Source organism: Argentina silus (genome assembly GCF_951799395.1).
Source record: "Argentina silus genome assembly, chromosome: 1".
Lineage (NCBI taxonomy): Eukaryota > Metazoa > Chordata > Actinopteri > Argentiniformes > Argentinidae > Argentina > Argentina silus.
The window spans coordinates 36,696,328-36,714,749 of record NC_139655.1 but is presented as its reverse complement, the minus strand read 5'-3'; the positions used below and the strand labels follow the sequence as shown (position 1 = coordinate 36,714,749).

The following is an 18,422-nucleotide window of genomic DNA, read 5'->3' as shown; positions in this document are numbered from 1 at the left end:
TGGTGTCTGAGATATTGCATGTGACATACGAACATACAAACATATGAACGGACGGAGACAGATCCATTATTTCATTGTGGGGGACAAAAAAGAAAACCCCTGTGGGTAATTGCTGAAATCACCTTTGTGCTCTGGGCCTCCCTGTTGGCACCATGAGAATACCCTGCTCTGTGCTATCATCCCAACCACTGAGAAATCTCATCAGGAAATGAATGTTCTCTCTAGCAGGGATGAAATCCATGTGCCAAATCACCCCTTTAAAAAATACTTTTACCGTGATTGGTTTGCAAACAAAGGGACAATGTGATTTTCTTTAGTGATGTTGCATATTTCTTTCTTTATTCTTAAGACTACATAGTGGGACTATTCCTTTTATTGTTGATTCTAATGGCTGATTTATACTTTCTGCATCTGCATGGAAGATATTGCGCAATAGCGGACCTCTCCAGACGCGTGTTCACAGAAGGTATAAATGCAAACCCCTATGTGGATTGAAATCCGCGTCTGCTATGAAAAGCCACGCACATGTCAATGCAGAAGGTATAAATCAGTTGTGAAGCTTTAGCCAACATCTGCAGTAGAGTTTATGATGTCAATAGTTTATGACCCCATCCTCTGCTCCTAATTTAATTGATATTGTGTAATGGAGATTAGTCTTTAGTCGGGGAAAATTAATGTGCAAAACACAGCACTGCATGTCCTTCCTTGAACTATACAGTACCACTCGCTAGTCTACATAGTTCAGTGTGGACAACAGAATGGTTCCTGTGCTTCAGTATTGAGATTCAGTATCATTAGGGTCCAGAGGAGGCTGTTGAGGTAGAAATTGGTGGATGCCTAATACAGTAGTTTGATACCATTCCTCATTCCATTCCATGCATTACAATCAACCCTCATTCCATTGCATGCATTACAATGAGCCCGTCCTCCAATTTCTACTTCAACCAGCCTCTACTGATAGGGTCTCTCTAATCTCACTCTCCACTGCTCTACACCACAGAGATAGCAGCAGCCAGAGGGTTCACTCGCCATCCATTTCCATCCGCAGTCTGTGGAAAAGTAAGGAATGGGCAGGATTTTCAATGCTGGGAAACAATAGGAGGGCTGTGAACAATCGTTTTTTTTTTTTTACTAATATCTGAACATTGTCCTTATTGGTCTGAGCTTGACATGTACAATGTCCAGGGTGTTATGATATTTTCGTTGCACAGAGCAGATCATGTTAGCCTGCCAATTGGCGAAAATATTTACTTAACATTTGTGACACAATTTAAATTATCTTCCTATTTACTTGCACTTCGTTGTCCAACTACTTTCACACATTTATGTTTCCGGGGTGGAGGTGGCTACCGTTGGATTACAAACTACTCAAGTATCTTCTAGTTATAAAAAAAATCTTTGTCCACACCCAGCCCTTATTCTGACATGATACAGTCCCACCGTTGAATTCAATTGTGATTGGTCAAGAAGTTGTTGATTCTTTTTCTCTAAACGCACATGTAGTCCCAGTTAGTTTGATCACCGTTCCAAATCAATCCATCCAACATTGAAACACAGCATAGAGTATCCACATGACTGACAAGGTTACAGAGCCAACTCTGTCACACCACACAGACCTAGACTGACACATTGTACAACGATGTCCAAGGAGGACAGAAGGGCAATGTGATCACAGCTAGCTGGCTCTCATACAGATGTGGTCACAGCTAGCTGGCTCTATTACAGACGTTATCGCAGCTAGCTGGCTCTATTACAGACGTTATCGCAGCTAGCTGGCTCTATTACAGACGTTATCGTAGCTAGCTGGCTGTCCAACAGATGTGGTCACAGCTAGCTGGCTCTCATACAGATGTGGTCACAGCTAGCTTGGCTCTCATACAGACGTGACCACAGCTAGCTTGGCTCTCATACAGACGTGACCACAGCTAGCTGGCTCTCATACAGACGTGACCACAGCTAGCTGGCTCTCATACAGATGTGGTCACAGCTAGCTTGGCTCTCATACAGACGTGATCACAGCTAGCTGGCTCTCATACAGACGTGACCACAGCTAGCTGGCTCTCATACAGATGTGGTCACAGCTAGCTTGGCTCTCATACAGACGTGATCACAGCTAGCTTGGCTCTCATATGGATGTTTTCACAGCTAGCTGGCTCTCATATGGATGTTTTCACAGCTAGCTAGCTCTCATACGGACGTGATCACAGCTAGCTGGCTCTCACAGATGTGATCACAGCTAGCTGGCTCCATACAGATGGAGCCAAATAGATTGAGTGGAAATTCCAGCGGACAGCCGTTTGAGGTGTTGCAAAGCTTTCTTGGAAGCTCCACAGAGCCTGAACACACTTAAGAGTATTAAAACTACTCCTTGCGTGTCTAGGTGTACTTCTGTTTGCATCCACCAGAAGGCGCATGGATTGAAGCTTTTATAGTACAACATTAAGCATGCATAGAGTGATCAGAAAATCGAGACCACTTGCACTTTACAGTGAGCAGGCGAAAACATTGTATTGTGCGGTAGATTTATTTAATTGTCCAAGCACAAGCTTTTCCTTGCATTTGTTGGTTGCCTCTTGCACAGCTTTCTTTGGATCAGTGAAATTAAGATGTTGACATGCTGCTATTATTATTATTATTATTATTATTCTGTAGGCTATAATATACACAATTCACAAATGTTAATTATATTTTCACTGTTTTACTGCCTATATCCAGCAAGTCTTTTGGTGCCTACAGTAGGTGTCTATATTTTGACTGTTATTTTTTGCCCCTGTCCAGTGTATCATGTCTCATAGTTCGCTACAAATGAATCACTTATATATAGGTGTCATATCATTACTGTAAAGTTTGGGAATGGCGTGCTCAACTCGATATTGATAACTTCGGGTGCAGGGTTAAAAGAGCTAATCTATTAAAGAAAAAACCTGCACTCACAAGAAATACTCTTTAGATATTAAATTGTGCTGCATAACAGACTTCACTCACAAAATATTGTTCTCAGATTTGTTAGGCTATAGGCTTACTGCATTAGGCTACACTCCTACAGATGCATTCGTAGCTAGACTGAAAAGTCACCGGAACCTGTAGTGCTTATTTGATCAGTTTATCAGTCTTGTTTCTTATAGCTTTGCATTGATTTCTCAAAATATTATTCCCAAAGGCTGCTTCATTGTCATGCTGTTGCTAAGGGTAGGGTTAAACACTGGAAAGTCCCCTTTAGCTTGCATTGTATTTGAAACTCTTACAGCAAACCTCAAACTACATGTTCTATTACACTCAACAATTAACCCTACACCTGGATACGAACTAGCATGTCTAGTAATGAAACTCACAAACTAACCTAGTTGTCAGAATAGTTCAAAAGGTTTGCCCAAGTTTGTGCTGCCATATTTGCTAGACTGCATTGTTAATATGAAAAACAGAGTGCAGCTTCCCACTTAATGAATTCACTTTCAATGTTGGCCAATAATCCACCTTTCTCAGACGAATCCACATATCCAAGGCGGCCCTGGACTGCTTGAATGGCGACTATGAGGTGGAGGAAGGACACGGCAAGGACCGCAATGACTTTCTACGCCGTCACAACATTGAGACATACCTGATCAAGCAGCCAGAGGAGAGCCTACTGACGCTGCCTGAGGACATCATGAAGGAGGCGGTCAGTTCAGCCGACCGCCGGGCCAGCAGCACAACCTTCAACGAGAGCTCCTGGAGCCCTGAGCTCCCCTTCGACAACATCGTGGGCAAGCAGAACGTAAGTTTGGACTGTTCGTATGTTTGACTGTATCCTGTATTGTGGGAACTTCATGTGTCTGCCTATTTGTTTTTGAGAATGAGTGGACTGCTTGACTCTGAGATTCACATCTTGGGCACTTCTCAATTGTATCATCATCATGCCTGTCTGTTTGTGAGAATGAGTGACCAGAACGTAAGTGGACCACATGCTCTGACTGCTTGAACTTGTCATTATGTTGTATTTTTGTTTATGGTGTGAGACTGAGCAGTATGTAAGTAGACCACAACCTCTCACTTGACCATGTATCTATATTATTGTAAGAAAGTGATGTGTACCTACCTGTCTGTGTGAGAGTATGCAGGAAGAATATACCATAGCCTATGACACATTTGACGATGTAGCTATGTAAGATGAGTGAGAGTGAATGTGCTAGTGGAGTGTAAATGGACTGTGAGCTGCACTAGTAACCGTGTGATGCGGTGGTGATTGTCTGATTGTGAGAATTGTCTGTTATACAACGGGTGGTTTAGAATTCCCAGAGTTAGAGCCTATCCTGCCCATGATATATTCGACAACATACACATGGCCGCGTCCATTCCGAATGGACCACTCTAAACCACTTGGCATGACCTCGTAGCTACGACCAGGTCACAGCTGTGATACAAATGTCATAACACATGGCCTCTCATGTATTATTGCTTAATTACACCATACCTGTGGTGAGCAAGCAGATCATAAGTGGACCACGACCCCGACAGGATTACCAATTGACTGTATGGATGTTCATGATCATTCATGATCATGTGTTTGCCAAGGAGGAGGTAAGGAAACAGCATGCAGACTATGGTTAGATTCATACCTTTACAGACAGGAAAGCTTTGATATACAAAAAGTTTGGCTTGGCAGTCTAGTCTACCTTATGTACAGTGTGATGTTGGAAGATACTGTATATTGGCTGTCAATGTATGACACAACTCAAATTAAGGCATTAGCACATATGCTATAGACCATATTTCTATTACACACATTTTGAAATACATTGCACAATTCAGTATGCTCCAGTACGCAGGATGTTGAGTGCAGTTAGAGTATAGTGTATCGTTAAGTGTCTTATCGTTTTCACCATCAAATTATTTCTTTGTGTTCTAATCTTGAGTTTATTACGTTAACATTGATTAAATCTCAGTTATTTTATCTTAATTTGCCCCATGAAGTCTTTGAAATACAGATGACATGTTATTACTTGTTACATTATTTTGTTAAAGAGGCCTTCCTGAATCTAAACATGCTCTCTTGTAGGGCAAAAAACTATGTTACCAAGCTTGACTAAATAGATCCTAAAGGCAAATCATGGAGAATAATTTGTTTTGGTGACCAAGTACAGTGCCCTGCGAAAGTAATGGGACAGTGAATCATTGTTCTTCTTTTGGCTCTATACTCCAAAAGTTAGGATTTTATATCAAACAATTACCATGATGTTAAAGTATAGATTGTCAGCTTTTGTTTAAAAGTATTTTTGTACACATTGATTCCACCATTCAACAATTACAAAACGTTGTATACATAGTCATATAATGTCTAAATTAAGCACTAACCCTAACCCATGTTTAGTATTTGGTCGAGAATTTGTTGCATGCAATAAGTGCCTGAAGTCTGTGACTCATTGACCCCACCAGACGCTGGGTATATTCTCTGGTGATGCTCTGCCAGGCCTGTACTGCAGCCATCTTCAGTTGTTTTGAGGTCTTTTTGCCTAAAATGTTACAATCAGGAAATTAAATGCACTTTTTGGCCCTGAAATTTTCCTAGTTGCTATATGTAGCAGTATGTTTTGGGTCATTTTGGGCCCAGTATGTTTGGGCTTACTGTATAATGAAGCGCCATCCAATGAATTTGGAGGCATTTGCTTGTACTCGAGCAGACAAGATGTTTCTGTGCACCTCAGAATACATTCTGCTGCTCCCCTTAGCAGTTACATCATCAAAATTGGGGTCTTGGCATGCCATTTGTTTTTCCAATTATCTTTTTTCTATTTTTTTTCACCAGACATCAATTGCATGGGCAATTATAGGACCAAACTGTGGTCTACACTGCTTTAAAGAGAGTTTGAGAAAACAACCCCTCTCAGAATAATCAGTGATGCTATATTTCTCTCCATTGTAGGGCAGAGGAATCAGATTTAAACCAAGCGTTAGTCTAATATTTCGGGATTTGGTAGTGATGGGCCTCCGGCCTCTTTACCCCTCTGTAAAGTACAGTAGCTAATGTTCTGTTGTTCTGGGATGTTTCTTCCGCTAGATGCATTTATAATACTACACATTTTCTCCTAGTATCCTGGAGGAGAGGCTAGAGAAAACATGGAACTACAGAAATGAAATTGATCCTTGGGAGTATGTTCATTTTAATTATTGAGATCCTTCCTGACAGGGCAATGGGAATATTCATCCATTTACTGAGGTCTGATTCAATCAACTTACTGTATATATCATTGACATTTTTGGAAACCTTTTTCTCGATTGAGGAATATATATCCAGACCCAAATATCTAAAGTTAGATACTGCTGGTATTCCTGAAATAATGTAGGTATCTACCATTCGAGGGTTAATAGGAATTAAGGAGGACATGGTCCAGTTGATTGTATAGCTGGATATTGCACTAAAACATTAAGAACATTTGGGAGAGCTTGAGATGCATTGTCCAGAAAGAGTAAAATATTGCCGGCATACAATGAGATGTAACGGCTGGTAGAGTGTACCATTATTGGGCACATTTTTAACACAGCATTGCCGAATTGCTTGAGCCAGAGGCTCCTGAGATAGCATAAAGAGCATGGGCGAAAGGGGGCATATCGGTGCCTCGATATTTTAAATGGGAAAGAACATGTATTGCCTGTTATAATAATAGATCTGGGTCGGCCAGGCTAGGTTGATTGATCAATTACTGAGAGGTTACTCACCTGATATCTCAGTTCTGAATCATTCTCCTAGTAACTGCTAACCTAGTAACTGCTGTCATGGTCCTGTAAGTGGCTCAGCAGCCGTTTGTGGTAGAACCGCCATCCTATGTTGTACTATTTAGTTTATTATTTTAATTTACAAGCGTTACAACATTATGGTGCAATTGATATTAATGACAGCTAACTATTTTGATAATGACATCCCAAACCCATGAAAATGTTTATTGAAACAGGATTTTAAAGCTTCCGGCATGAATCCCTATGCCTTTAATAGCGAACAGAAGGAGGAAGAATGTCTCCCTAGCATTGTGAACAACTTTACATCACCAGCAACAGCTACAATCGCTATGATACAATCGCTACAATATCTTCAGGACAACACCAAATATCACCTGATATCTCATATAACACTTTATCTAACCTCACTAATGTTACAAAACATTCCATATGCCATATTGTATTCCTGAAAGAATTGTATTGAAACATTTCTTGGCAGAGTTGTCAGAGTTTGGGCTTATGATGTAACCATGGATGCATTTGAATTGAATGGAATGTTATTTTTGATAAATGCCGCTCCTTTGTTTCTCATACAATGAGAGGCTGTCAGGACAGTCATTTGAAAAGGCTCTGTCTTTGCATATCAAAGGCTCCTCTACGGCGTCTTGGCATGTCTTTTATGTTGTCATTCCTCCCGCTTTGGGCTGAAGTTCTCCCTCTCATGTGCTTTTATCCTTAGGGTTCTCCCCCTCCTCCTTTTAGTTTGTCTGATTCACTTTTCAGCATGGTTGGGTCGGAGAGTCGGAGCTGGCTGAATATGCTGTGTGTGTGTGTCTGTGTCTGTGTCTGTGTCTGTGTCTGTGTCTGTGTGTGCAGGTCTGTGTCTGTGTTTTTGTTCGTTTGATCCTGTACTTGTTTTTGCTGGTAAGGGTAGCTCAAATGACTACTTTTTGCCTTATTGCTTATCAAGTGTGAATGCATGCTTGTCATGTCATGTATTCAGTTTCTGTATACAAGACAAAAACAATGTTGAGATTCAGTTGACTTTAGACAATGATTTGGTATTGTTGTGAGTGTACAACAAATCAGTGCATGCAGATATCCAGAGCATACAGTAGGTCAGTGTTTAAAAGGTTCATGGTTGAGCGACAGTAGCAGTGAGTCAACTGACCTTTTCCACACATTTTATTTGAGGTATTTCACCTCTGCAAAACAACCACCATGGGCCATCATTGAGCAATTATAACTAGTTTGTAGCTAACTAAGCTCCACACTTCTTTTGTCAATGAACTTGACATCTAAATTGATTTGCTTAGCTAGCTACTAACTGTAGCCACTTAACTAGTACTAACCACTAAAAGCTACCGAAGTTAATCCAGCTTTCCAAAGGGGCTTAAAACCAGGCTTGTTGTTAAATAGTAGCTCATATCTGCATATTCACTTGCCCAATTTGTGAACTTATATTAATTGTATATTTTAATTCAATTTGTATTATTGTTATTCATGTTTGGGGTGCTTTCACTCTGAATTAACAATAGGTCTGGATGAATTACGCAAGGAGGAGCCCATGTGTTGTGTTGTGTTGTTCAATTTGGACAAGGACAAATTATTGTCTGGTCAGAGAAATTCTAAATGATCTCCTTCTATAAACTATCATTTAGAACATATCATGTCTTCATAGACACTTGATAAAATTACGTCAGATATGGAATATTGTATATGTGGCAGTGTTTCCCCTACCATTGAATCAGCAGGGCGGGCAGAAAATCCAAAGGTGCATATTAATTAACGCGATATAATGTTTCTCAGTTGATTCTGCACATTTCAGCAGAAGGCTATATGGACACAGCGCACTCACAACCCAAAGAACACAGTGCATGTCATGAATTTTTGCACTCTTGCACTGCGAGTTCATGTTGAACATATTTTACATGATTAAAACAAGAGCTTTTATGAAGTTTACCATGTGCAATGTCAAGAATAAATCTGAGAAGGGCGTCAAATATGGACATGAGTGATTCAGTTGGTCATTGTTTATTTGTCTGATGACTGATGAATAGCATTATACATCTATAATTTGACAAACCGTGAGTCAGTGAGTGGCGATTTTTGTAAGGGCGGGGTTCTTGAGTCAAAAATCCTTGTGCCATGTGCTGGAGTCCTCATCGTCCAAAAACTCTCCAGAGGAACAGTCATTCAGCCCAGCCTATCATGTGGTCCAGAAAAAGGTGTACAAGCGTGCTGGTGCCTTCTTCTGCCTTCTTCTCATGTCCTATATAGGCTACTTTTCTATCCAGTCTCAATCCACTGAAACACAAAATCCTTACTCCTGTCTTGCATGAACTTTCCTAACTCTATTCTGTAATCATCAAACATTATCGAAGCTGACTCATGCTTATTCATGTCAAATGACCGCTAAAACATGTCCCCCACTTTTCCAAGCTGTTGCAGCACTTTACACGTCTTCACAACTGGTGTCTGACACAGCATTGAGGTAACCCACTGTTGTGATGGCAGTATGAACATTTTAAACACCGGCCTACTGTATAAGATGTATTTTAATTGAAACACATTATCTGAGGTACTAGTCAGGAATTGAATGTGATTCAAAATCAGATCATACCAAGGCAAGAGTTTAGCTTTTGCACAACATCTGTTATTAGGCTAACTTTTATGATTACAGTAGCTGAACTATTCAAATACAATTTGGTTGTTATGTTTCCGATATGGTCATTATATTTAGGTATTCTTTCATTCACACGTTATCAAACATCGTTTGAGTACTGGGTTCCAGGTTGGTATATCAAAGTGTCAGAGGTTGCACTTGGAGATAGACTCATCAGGCCTGTTTTATGGGTAATTATATTGGTGCCATTCATCGCAGCTTCTTCAAAAGAAAAATCCCAGATATGTAACTTAGGTATCCATACAGTCACTAGAGGAATATCCTAAAGCAGTAAAATAAGATTCCTTCCCCCTTTGCGGTGTCTCGATGTTATCAGAGTGGCTCTATCTCTTCTCTACCTCTTTATTGATTCACTCTCTTTCCAAGGCTTTCATGATGCATTCTACTGTAACAAGGCTTCCTCCTCAAAGGCGATTGTGTGTGAGGTGGGAACATCAAGCATAACCAAAACAGAAAAAACGGCCCCTCGCAATGTTTTGCAGGCCCCCTTTCTTTGGCCGACATAAATATTATTGAATAACTGGTGTGCCTCTGTATCTTGTGTCTACGTTGATTGAATACACAAGGCCACTGGTCACTGCACAAGAGTCATCATGATGATATGAATTGATGATAATAGTGAATCTATTTCATTTACACAACATGTCTTTCTGAACAAAAGTTGTATGCCATTGGTGGCTGTGCAAAAATTGCTGGGAAATATGCAAAGCCTATCGATCCTATCATTTCTATAATGTGATCGATGAAAACATTGAGGTCAGGGCATAGACTTTTACTGAAGTCTAGAAAGCTAGCTATGTAAAATCAAAGATGCCGATGATTTGGGCCCATCGAAAATATTGGCACCCGGGCCTGTCGTGACTAGTTTAAGCCACTGGGTTGTGTTTGTTCTTCACATTTGTCTTTGGCCCCGAAATAGTAATATCCTCTCGTAGTTACATGAACCTCATGACTATTGAGGGGTAACAGGACTGGATAGATTTGCAACATCTTGCTCTCGCCCATAACATTTGTTCAGATCTGTGGGTGACAGAGACATGAAGTCATTAAGAACCATGGGAACACAGCCAGGGGCTAAAACACAGAACTGAGGGGACCTGAATCCTGACTGAAAATCTGGATAGATGCAGGCCGACTACCCAGGATTATGAAGCACTAATCCTTGCCTGAGCTACTCTCATGTAGTAGTCTGGCAGTTGGGATTTGATAACATCATATTAGAGAGTTTATTCTAGTTTTGAGATTCATGTGACATTAAGCAGCCAAATATGTTGATTGTTGACTTGTTGCTTGTTGAATTTGTATTGTTGTCACAAACATATGGATTTTCATTTTCTATATATGTGGACTGGTATATGTTATCAAAGTCCCAAAGTTGTGTTGGTTATTACATAACTGATATGTTTCCTTGCATAGCACAGATGGATTACTTTAATTGCGATCTGAAGTATGATTTAGGCATGTGAGATTTAAGATATCCAATATCTCTTGTACTGCAGATGTCCTCTTTTCATACCGTAGATCCTGCAGTTGGAACATCCCTGTCTACCCTTTGCCCCTCATCGTATCGTTGACATTTATGGAGGCCAGATGTGTTTATTTTCCTCATACTGTACCTCGTGCCTGTAGCCCCACCAACCCCACACTGCCTTGAGCAAAATCACACTGTACAGTCTGAATAAGAGGAATGTCCGAATTAAATGTGTTTGCCCTTTAGGTTATATGTAGCCTAAAGCACTCACATGCATAACAGCAACACAGCTCAACATAGCTACTGATGACAACAGTGACCTTTGAACTCTTTGTTTGACAAGTAGGTCTGAAGTAGCACTGAGGGCGCCAGGGCAATCGCCAGGAGCGTCTAGTGATTAGGGATGATGCAAGAGAGAGAGAGAGCCCTCTGAGTTACATGAATAGCCACCTCCATTTTCACTAGAGGCCTATAACATAAATACAGTGCCCACCATAAGTATTGGAAAGAGGAAGCATTTTGTCTTCTTTTAGCTCTATAATCAAACAGTTTGGATTTTAAATCAAACAATTACTATGGAGTCAAAGTAGAGATTCTCAGCTTTAAGTCAATGGTTTTCTTCAGATTGGGTTCACAATTTAGAAAGCACAACATTTTTTAAACATACTCTTCCTATTTCAGGGCTCCAAAAGTATTGGAAAAAAACATATAATGTTGAAATAAAGTACTCATGTTTAGTATTGGTCGACAATTATTTGCATGCAATAACTGCCTGAAGTCTGTGACCCAGTGACCCCCCAGACACTGGGTATCTTTTCTGGTGATGCTCTGCCAGGCCTGTACTGCAGCCATCTTCAGTCCACGTTTTCCTTAACTCTCCTCTTCAGCAAATTAAACGCATGTTCAATAGGATTTAAATCTGCAGATTGACTTAGCCAGTCAACAACTTTCCGCTTTTTGGCCCTGAAAAACGTCCTAGTTGCTATGGCAGTATGTTTTGGGTCATTGTCTTAATGTATGATGTAGCGCCGTCCAAGACGTTGGAGGCATTTGCCTGTACTTGGGCTGACAAGATGTTTCCGTACACTTCAGAATTCATCCTGCCATCAGCAGTTATATCATCAATGAAGATGAGTGAGTCAGCTCCAGTGGCAGCCATACTTGCCCAAGTCATAACACCCCCTCCACCATATCTCACAGATGAGGTGGTACAGTATGCTGTGGATATTGAGCAGTTCCTCTTTTCTCCACACTTTACTCTTGCCATCACTTTGGTACATGTTCATTTTTGTCTCATCTGTCCACAATAAATTTTTCCAGAACTCTGCAGGCAGTTTCAGGTATTTTTTAGCAAACTGTAACCCACCATCCCGTTTTTGTGGCTAACTAGTTGTTTGCACCTAGCAGTGTAGCCTCTGTAGTTCTGTGGTGAAGTCTTCTGATGATGGTAGTCTGACACATTAACAACCTACCCCCTGGCGAGTGTTTCTGATCTGTGGGACAGTTATTTTGGGGTCTTTCTTAGTCATGGTCAGCATTCTTTGGTCATCCTCTTTAGAAGTCATCCTTGGCCTACAGATTTCTGAGCTCACCAGTGCTTCTGAGCTCACCACTTTATTTCCTTTTAATGATATTCCAAACTGTCGATTTTCGTTGGTTTATGTTTCTGATAGATTGTTTCTGATATTTCAGCCTCATAATGGCTACCCTGACTTTCATTAGCCGGCTTTCCGCCGTGCATGCCAGTGCGTGCCAAGGTCAATTGCTTTTCCAACAGGGTGAGTCTTTTCGCTGGTGCCAGTAAGTTTCTCAAAACCAAGCAAAGTCACACAAAAAGTGTCTGTACCCTTCTACAACATGCCATTGATATAAAAAAATTGAGATTTCCAAACTTATCCTTTAAGGATAATAGAGTATTTTTCAGTTTCAAATCGACTTAGTTTAAATTGTGTAAGGCAGAATAAGTGAAAATAAATACTGTAGATGAAAATATATCAATGACTTGACTTAAAGTAGTTTTGGCTTTGTAGCGTGTATAGTGAATGAATGAATTCTATTATTGTATCACAACTATGACTTCTATAGCTGAATTTATCCTGGTGTAATACTGTCCTAACCTTTGTTCCCAAGTTTCAAAGCACTTTTTAGTTAGACAGCTACACAAAAATGCAGTCTGTACCATTGCAATCATATACTTCCTCTGATGAGACCTATAACCATTTGTAATGACTTATGATCAATGATAGCCCCGAGATGGCTTGGCAGGTAAAAGACTCACTTTGAAATAAATGAGACCTATTAGAGAACATTGAGACTGCAAGGCTCCAAGGATTAACTTTTAATAGCCTCACGAAGCAATGGATTCTCATAACCATATCAAGTTCTCAGTTGAGGTGCAGTGATGCAATCTGTCGGAATAGTGATTTAGTTGGTCGGAGACATCTCAGAACACACACACACACACTCTCACACACACACACACACTTAGAAATGACTCAATGTATTAATCATGTAATCATGATAATGGCTTTACAGTCTGGAGGTAATTTGTTCATGTGTGTCATCTGTCTGCTTCTGGAGATAGCTCATAGCTAATGATGGATAGCTAATGTCAATTACTGAGAAATGCAAGGTCAACAATATTAACTTTTTTCACTTAACATATCTTATCTAAAAATTTGCTCTCTTTACCAGGACAGATGTAGTTTAGCGAGTTTACGACCAAGTCTGGTAGCAAGAAGTTATTAGCACTTTGTTCATTTGATTGTGTTGATATACAGTAGCAGTCCTAATATCTACGGTACATAAGTACTATATAACACACTTATAACAGGTCATAAGAGATTATGACAACCACCCTTTAACTGTTAATGCTGACTGTGCTTTTCTTATGCATTACATTGACAGATCTTTAGAATAAATCAAAACATTTGATGTTTCTGGTTACATTGCTTGCCAAGGTACTGTATTTCAGGTGTCATTACTTGTTGTTTGGCTCAAAGGAATCACAAATAAACTTTATTTCTTAATCACAATGAGAATAACAAAAACTCATATGCGTGTTTGATCCCTGTTACTCGAAGACTATGCTTCTGCTAATGATGATTACAGTACAAGTGTTGTGTCTACCACAACTTCATGTTGTTTGTTTTATTTCACAACATTTTTATCATCAACTTTCTTCTTCTTTTGATTTACTTTTTATCATAAAATGTTTGTTGAGGACTATTCAGAACGTTGTTTGAGCTGTCTGTTTGACCAAGATCATTGCATTTTTTTTTTTTTTTGTGTATGTACTGTATGCATTTTTTATAACCAAATGAAAAGGGGACAAGCAGGTTTATTCTATTTGCATGTGCTTTCCCCTAGACTCTGGCTGCCCTAACAAGAAATTCAATAAATCTGCTTCCAAACCATCTCGCACAAGCTTTGCATGTCCACTCTGATCCTGAGGAAATTAACAAGCGAATAGAGAGCGCCATCGACTTACGGAGTGGCGATAAGTTGAGAAGAGAGCATATCAAGCCTTTCTCACTGATGTTTAAAGACTCCAACCTGGAAGAAAAGGTAGCTGGGGTTTAGACAGACTCTTTTTTCATATCTATCCTGAGATATCAATTTCAGAGGAAATAATAAAAAAAAGATTTTTATCATGAGTAAGCTAAAGGTACTTCACATACCAACTCCCTCATTGAAATAGAGGCATGTTTTTTTCCTTAGGAAACACATATTATCCGCTTGCATGATTCACTCCACGTTAGTGCTTAAAGGGACACTTAACCAGTTTTTAACATCACATTCATTATCTCTAGCACTATACCAGTCTACATATGTAAAAACTGAGATTTTCTACATTTTGTAGTCAAAGAAATATGATAAAAGGTTATAAGGAAATTACCCCCTATGATGTCATTGGGGGTAAAACAAATATTGAATTCATTGATTTTTAAAAACTACAACCACAAACGCACCCCCTGGCTGGAAACTCATTATAGTTTCTGATTATTTATTTTTTACCCACAATGACATCAGGGGGTAATTACCTTATCTCTTATGTTTTTGACTACAGAACGTAACAAACACTGGTATGGTGCTGAACATAATGAATGTGATGTTAAAAATGGGTGAAGTGTAAGTTCAGTAAGACCAACAATTCACGAGTGCATTGAGCCTACTAAAATGTATTTGAATCTATTTGTTTCCCCCCTTCTGTGGGAGGGGGCATTTATATTAATCCATAATGATAATAAATAATAGTTCTATTACTTAATTTGATGAATCAATACAAGACAGACAAATATGGCCTTGTCACTCCGTCAGTTTGCAATATTGCATGTTTTGGCTTCAATTAGATCTGACCTGTGGCTCCTGCATTCCTCATTCATACAGTGTTTGATAAACTATTATACTATTCCAAATGAGGCCAACACATGACAATTAGACACAGAAATGCATTTTAAGTCATACAGATATGGTATTTACAGTGCATTTTGATCAATGACTAATGTGCAATTGAACTACTGCAGAGACAAAACTTTGTTTTGTATTGATTGCATTCTAGGACAGGTAGACAGAAGTTGGTCTTTGGCAATGCTGATTGGCTTTGCCAAGAATGCAGAACCCCCTTCAGTTTACTCATGACCAAATGTCCATGCCATGGACCTGTTCTCCTTTTTAAAAGTCTTGTTGAAAAAGTTGACATGTTCAGCTTTTTTGCCGTTTATTTTCCCCCCCACTTCCCTAATTTTTTGCTCCATGAGTTAAGCCACTTTTCTACATCTTTGACCTTTGAGTTGAACTTTACGTTGACCTTACCTGTGTAAGGACAAACATGAAACATCCTCTTGCTAATTTCCCAGCACCCTTTGAGAAAGGGACAGAGCGAGGGGGCAGCGAGGGTCATGGGGTGAGAGGTCAAAGAGCACATCCAGTCAGTAATGGATAGAGAGTATGGTGCATTCATGACAAGTCGGAAACTCGGAAATACGAGCTCTGAGTGGGAAAAAAAAAAGAAAAAAAAGAACTAAGTTTTCCTTCTTCTAGCATTGTGACTGCCTATGGCCCCTGGTCCGAGCATTGATTACTTTTTCTTATGACGACTGATGGATAGATGATTCACTTACTTAAACAAATGTATTTGTTGTAAGTCGCTTTGGATAAAGGCGTACGCTAAATGCCATAAATGAACAGCTCTTCAACCTGTAATTACAAGTGGGAAACTCTTGTATCATCTTTGAGCTCCAAGTTTCCATCTTGTAGTTCTCTGATGTCAAGTCAACAAGAAAGTAGCCGAAAGTAATCCAAAATAATTTTCAGAATCTTACGCTAATGTGAAGTGGGAATATTACAACAATACACACTTAAGTTTGTTTTCATGCATTAGATGGGTTTTGGAAACTTGCAAAATGTAAAGCTAAAGCGGTTATAACTGGCCAATGTTAGCTATCATCTGCAGGCATTCATGTTGTTTGGAGTTTCCGACCTCAAATCACTTGAATGCTCAGTACTCGGAGGTCCAAAATCACAGATGTTTCCAAGTTGGTCATGAATGCACCATTACTCATAAACGTCTGCCAACACTGGTGGCTCATCAACATATGAGGAGCCTAGAACAGTACAGTACATCCCCCTGATAAGCTAATGCTAACATTGCTAATCTCAGTTTGCATGCTATCTGTGCTAACCCCAAATGTGTTTGTTCTTTATTTCCAAGCATACTTAACAAGAGATAGCATCAAAACATATTACTCAAAAGGGGAATTTCCACAATTATAACTTTGATTAACCAGTTACCAGTGTTGATGTTTTAATTTGTCTCAGACGCAGCTAATATGAGCTTCTGGCTAAGTCTCTTTAGCTTTGCTCATCCCCAGAACCTCCTGGCTTGCCCACTTGCTCTCCTTTTTCTCTCTGTTGCTTGTGATGGAACTGTAGCCTGTGACTGTGTTTGTGACGTTGTACAGTGTGGATCTGATGTAAAGATGTCAGTCTCGCCTCGTGTTTGTCTTAAAATCTTTCTCTTTCCTCTTTTTCTTGTCTTCCTCCTCCCTTCCCTATGCTGTACAGTACTCCCAGATGAGAGATGAGGTGTTCAAGTCGAACCTGGTGTGCGCCTTCATCGTTCTCATCTTCATCACAGCCATTCAGAGCCTGCTCCCCTCAGCCAGGTAAAGGAGGACCACAAAGGGGATAGTTTGCTCAAGTTAAAGGTAGACTCTGGGATATGATGTCATGCCAGGAAGTCACAGCAACTTTGACCAAAGATATTTGGAGTAAATAAAGATGTGAACAATAGTAGGCACTCGCTAGACATCGGCACATGCGCACCATCGCGATATGCATGCCGGAGTTGATCGTCTCCTCTCATTTCTTGCTCGTCTCCATTTGGAAATGATCTCTGGTAGTGTTGCCCCGCTCTTTTCCCATTGACGTCATATCCCAGAGTCTACCTTTAACTATGTAGTGATGGCAGTGCTTGATTTGTCAATTTGGAGGTGCCGGAAAGCAATGTGAACAAGAGAGAGAGAGGCAAAACCTCGGGGGCTCCTAGGTCCCAGAGCACATCAGAGGTCCCAGTGTCATTCATTAATCATACAACGTGGCAATGAACAGCGCCACAGAACAAACAGAATGTTTTGCTGAATTAAAACATCACACATAGGCCTGTACATAAATACATATCATTTGTCATATAATACTTTTTGGAGCAGACCTTTGAGCTTTTGTGACCTTGAGTGCTACGATGGGTGACTGTTTCTATGTGTTGCTTGATTTCTTGGATTGCTTATGTTTGTAGGATGGTGACCATGGTGATCCAGTTCTCTGTGCTCATTGTCCTGCACTCCTGCCTTGTCCTGGTTACCACGGCTGAGGACTACAAGTGTCTGCCTCTTGTCCTACGCAAGGCCTGCTGCTGGATCAATGAGACCTATATGGCCCGAAATGTCATCATCTTTGTCTCCATTCTCATCAACTTCCTTGCGGCCATGGTCAACATTGTAAGTACTGACAGACATGGTTACTAAATGTGAGCTAGTCAGGAAGTGCTACGTGATGTCACGTGTGATGACCACCAAACATAGTTTCTTTGTTTTAGTTGTTGCTCTTTGTTTATAGAGCTAGAGTTTAGTAAGAGGCTCACAAATAGATTTGGCATTTCTCTAAACATCAAAATATGGCCTTCTTCCCATACCTTATCTACAGCGCTACTGTAAATCTTCATGCAGCTATTCCCATGTTGACCCACTGACTCTCATTTACTTTCTGCATGCCACACTGAAGTGTATGTCCTTCCCTATATACCGTTGGATCTTAGCAACATTGTTGAATACACTACATCCATCACGGCACAAGAAATACACTTCCCATTAACTTGGACTTTCTCAAGGTCATTGATTGCATTCAGCACATCATATAGCCAAGAGGCACTTCAACAACAATGATCTGTACATATAATTGGCAATAAAAAGCAGGATATATGAGCATGAATGAGGTTGGAGAGCAGGGCCATTACAACTAATACCTACAGTATGCTGTGGTTTCTACTCATGAGGCAGAGTTGCATTTGAATTACAG

General features: G+C 40.1%; 1 protein-coding gene across 1 annotated transcript in view; it reads left to right on the top strand.

Moving 5' to 3' along the window:
* Positions 1-18,422, top strand: part of adcy8 (adenylate cyclase 8 (brain)) — a gene marked incomplete at both ends in the record, with an annotated part of 59,933 nt that overhangs the window by 29,189 nt on the left and 12,322 nt on the right. Inside the window, 4 exons of the mRNA XM_083684557.1 lie at positions 3,484-3,754; positions 14,217-14,414; positions 16,914-17,014; positions 17,644-17,845. Coding sequence (XP_083540683.1) covers positions 3,484-3,754; positions 14,217-14,414; positions 16,914-17,014; positions 17,644-17,845 — 772 coding nt within the window. The remainder of the gene's footprint in view (positions 1-3,483; positions 3,755-14,216; positions 14,415-16,913; positions 17,015-17,643; positions 17,846-18,422) is intronic.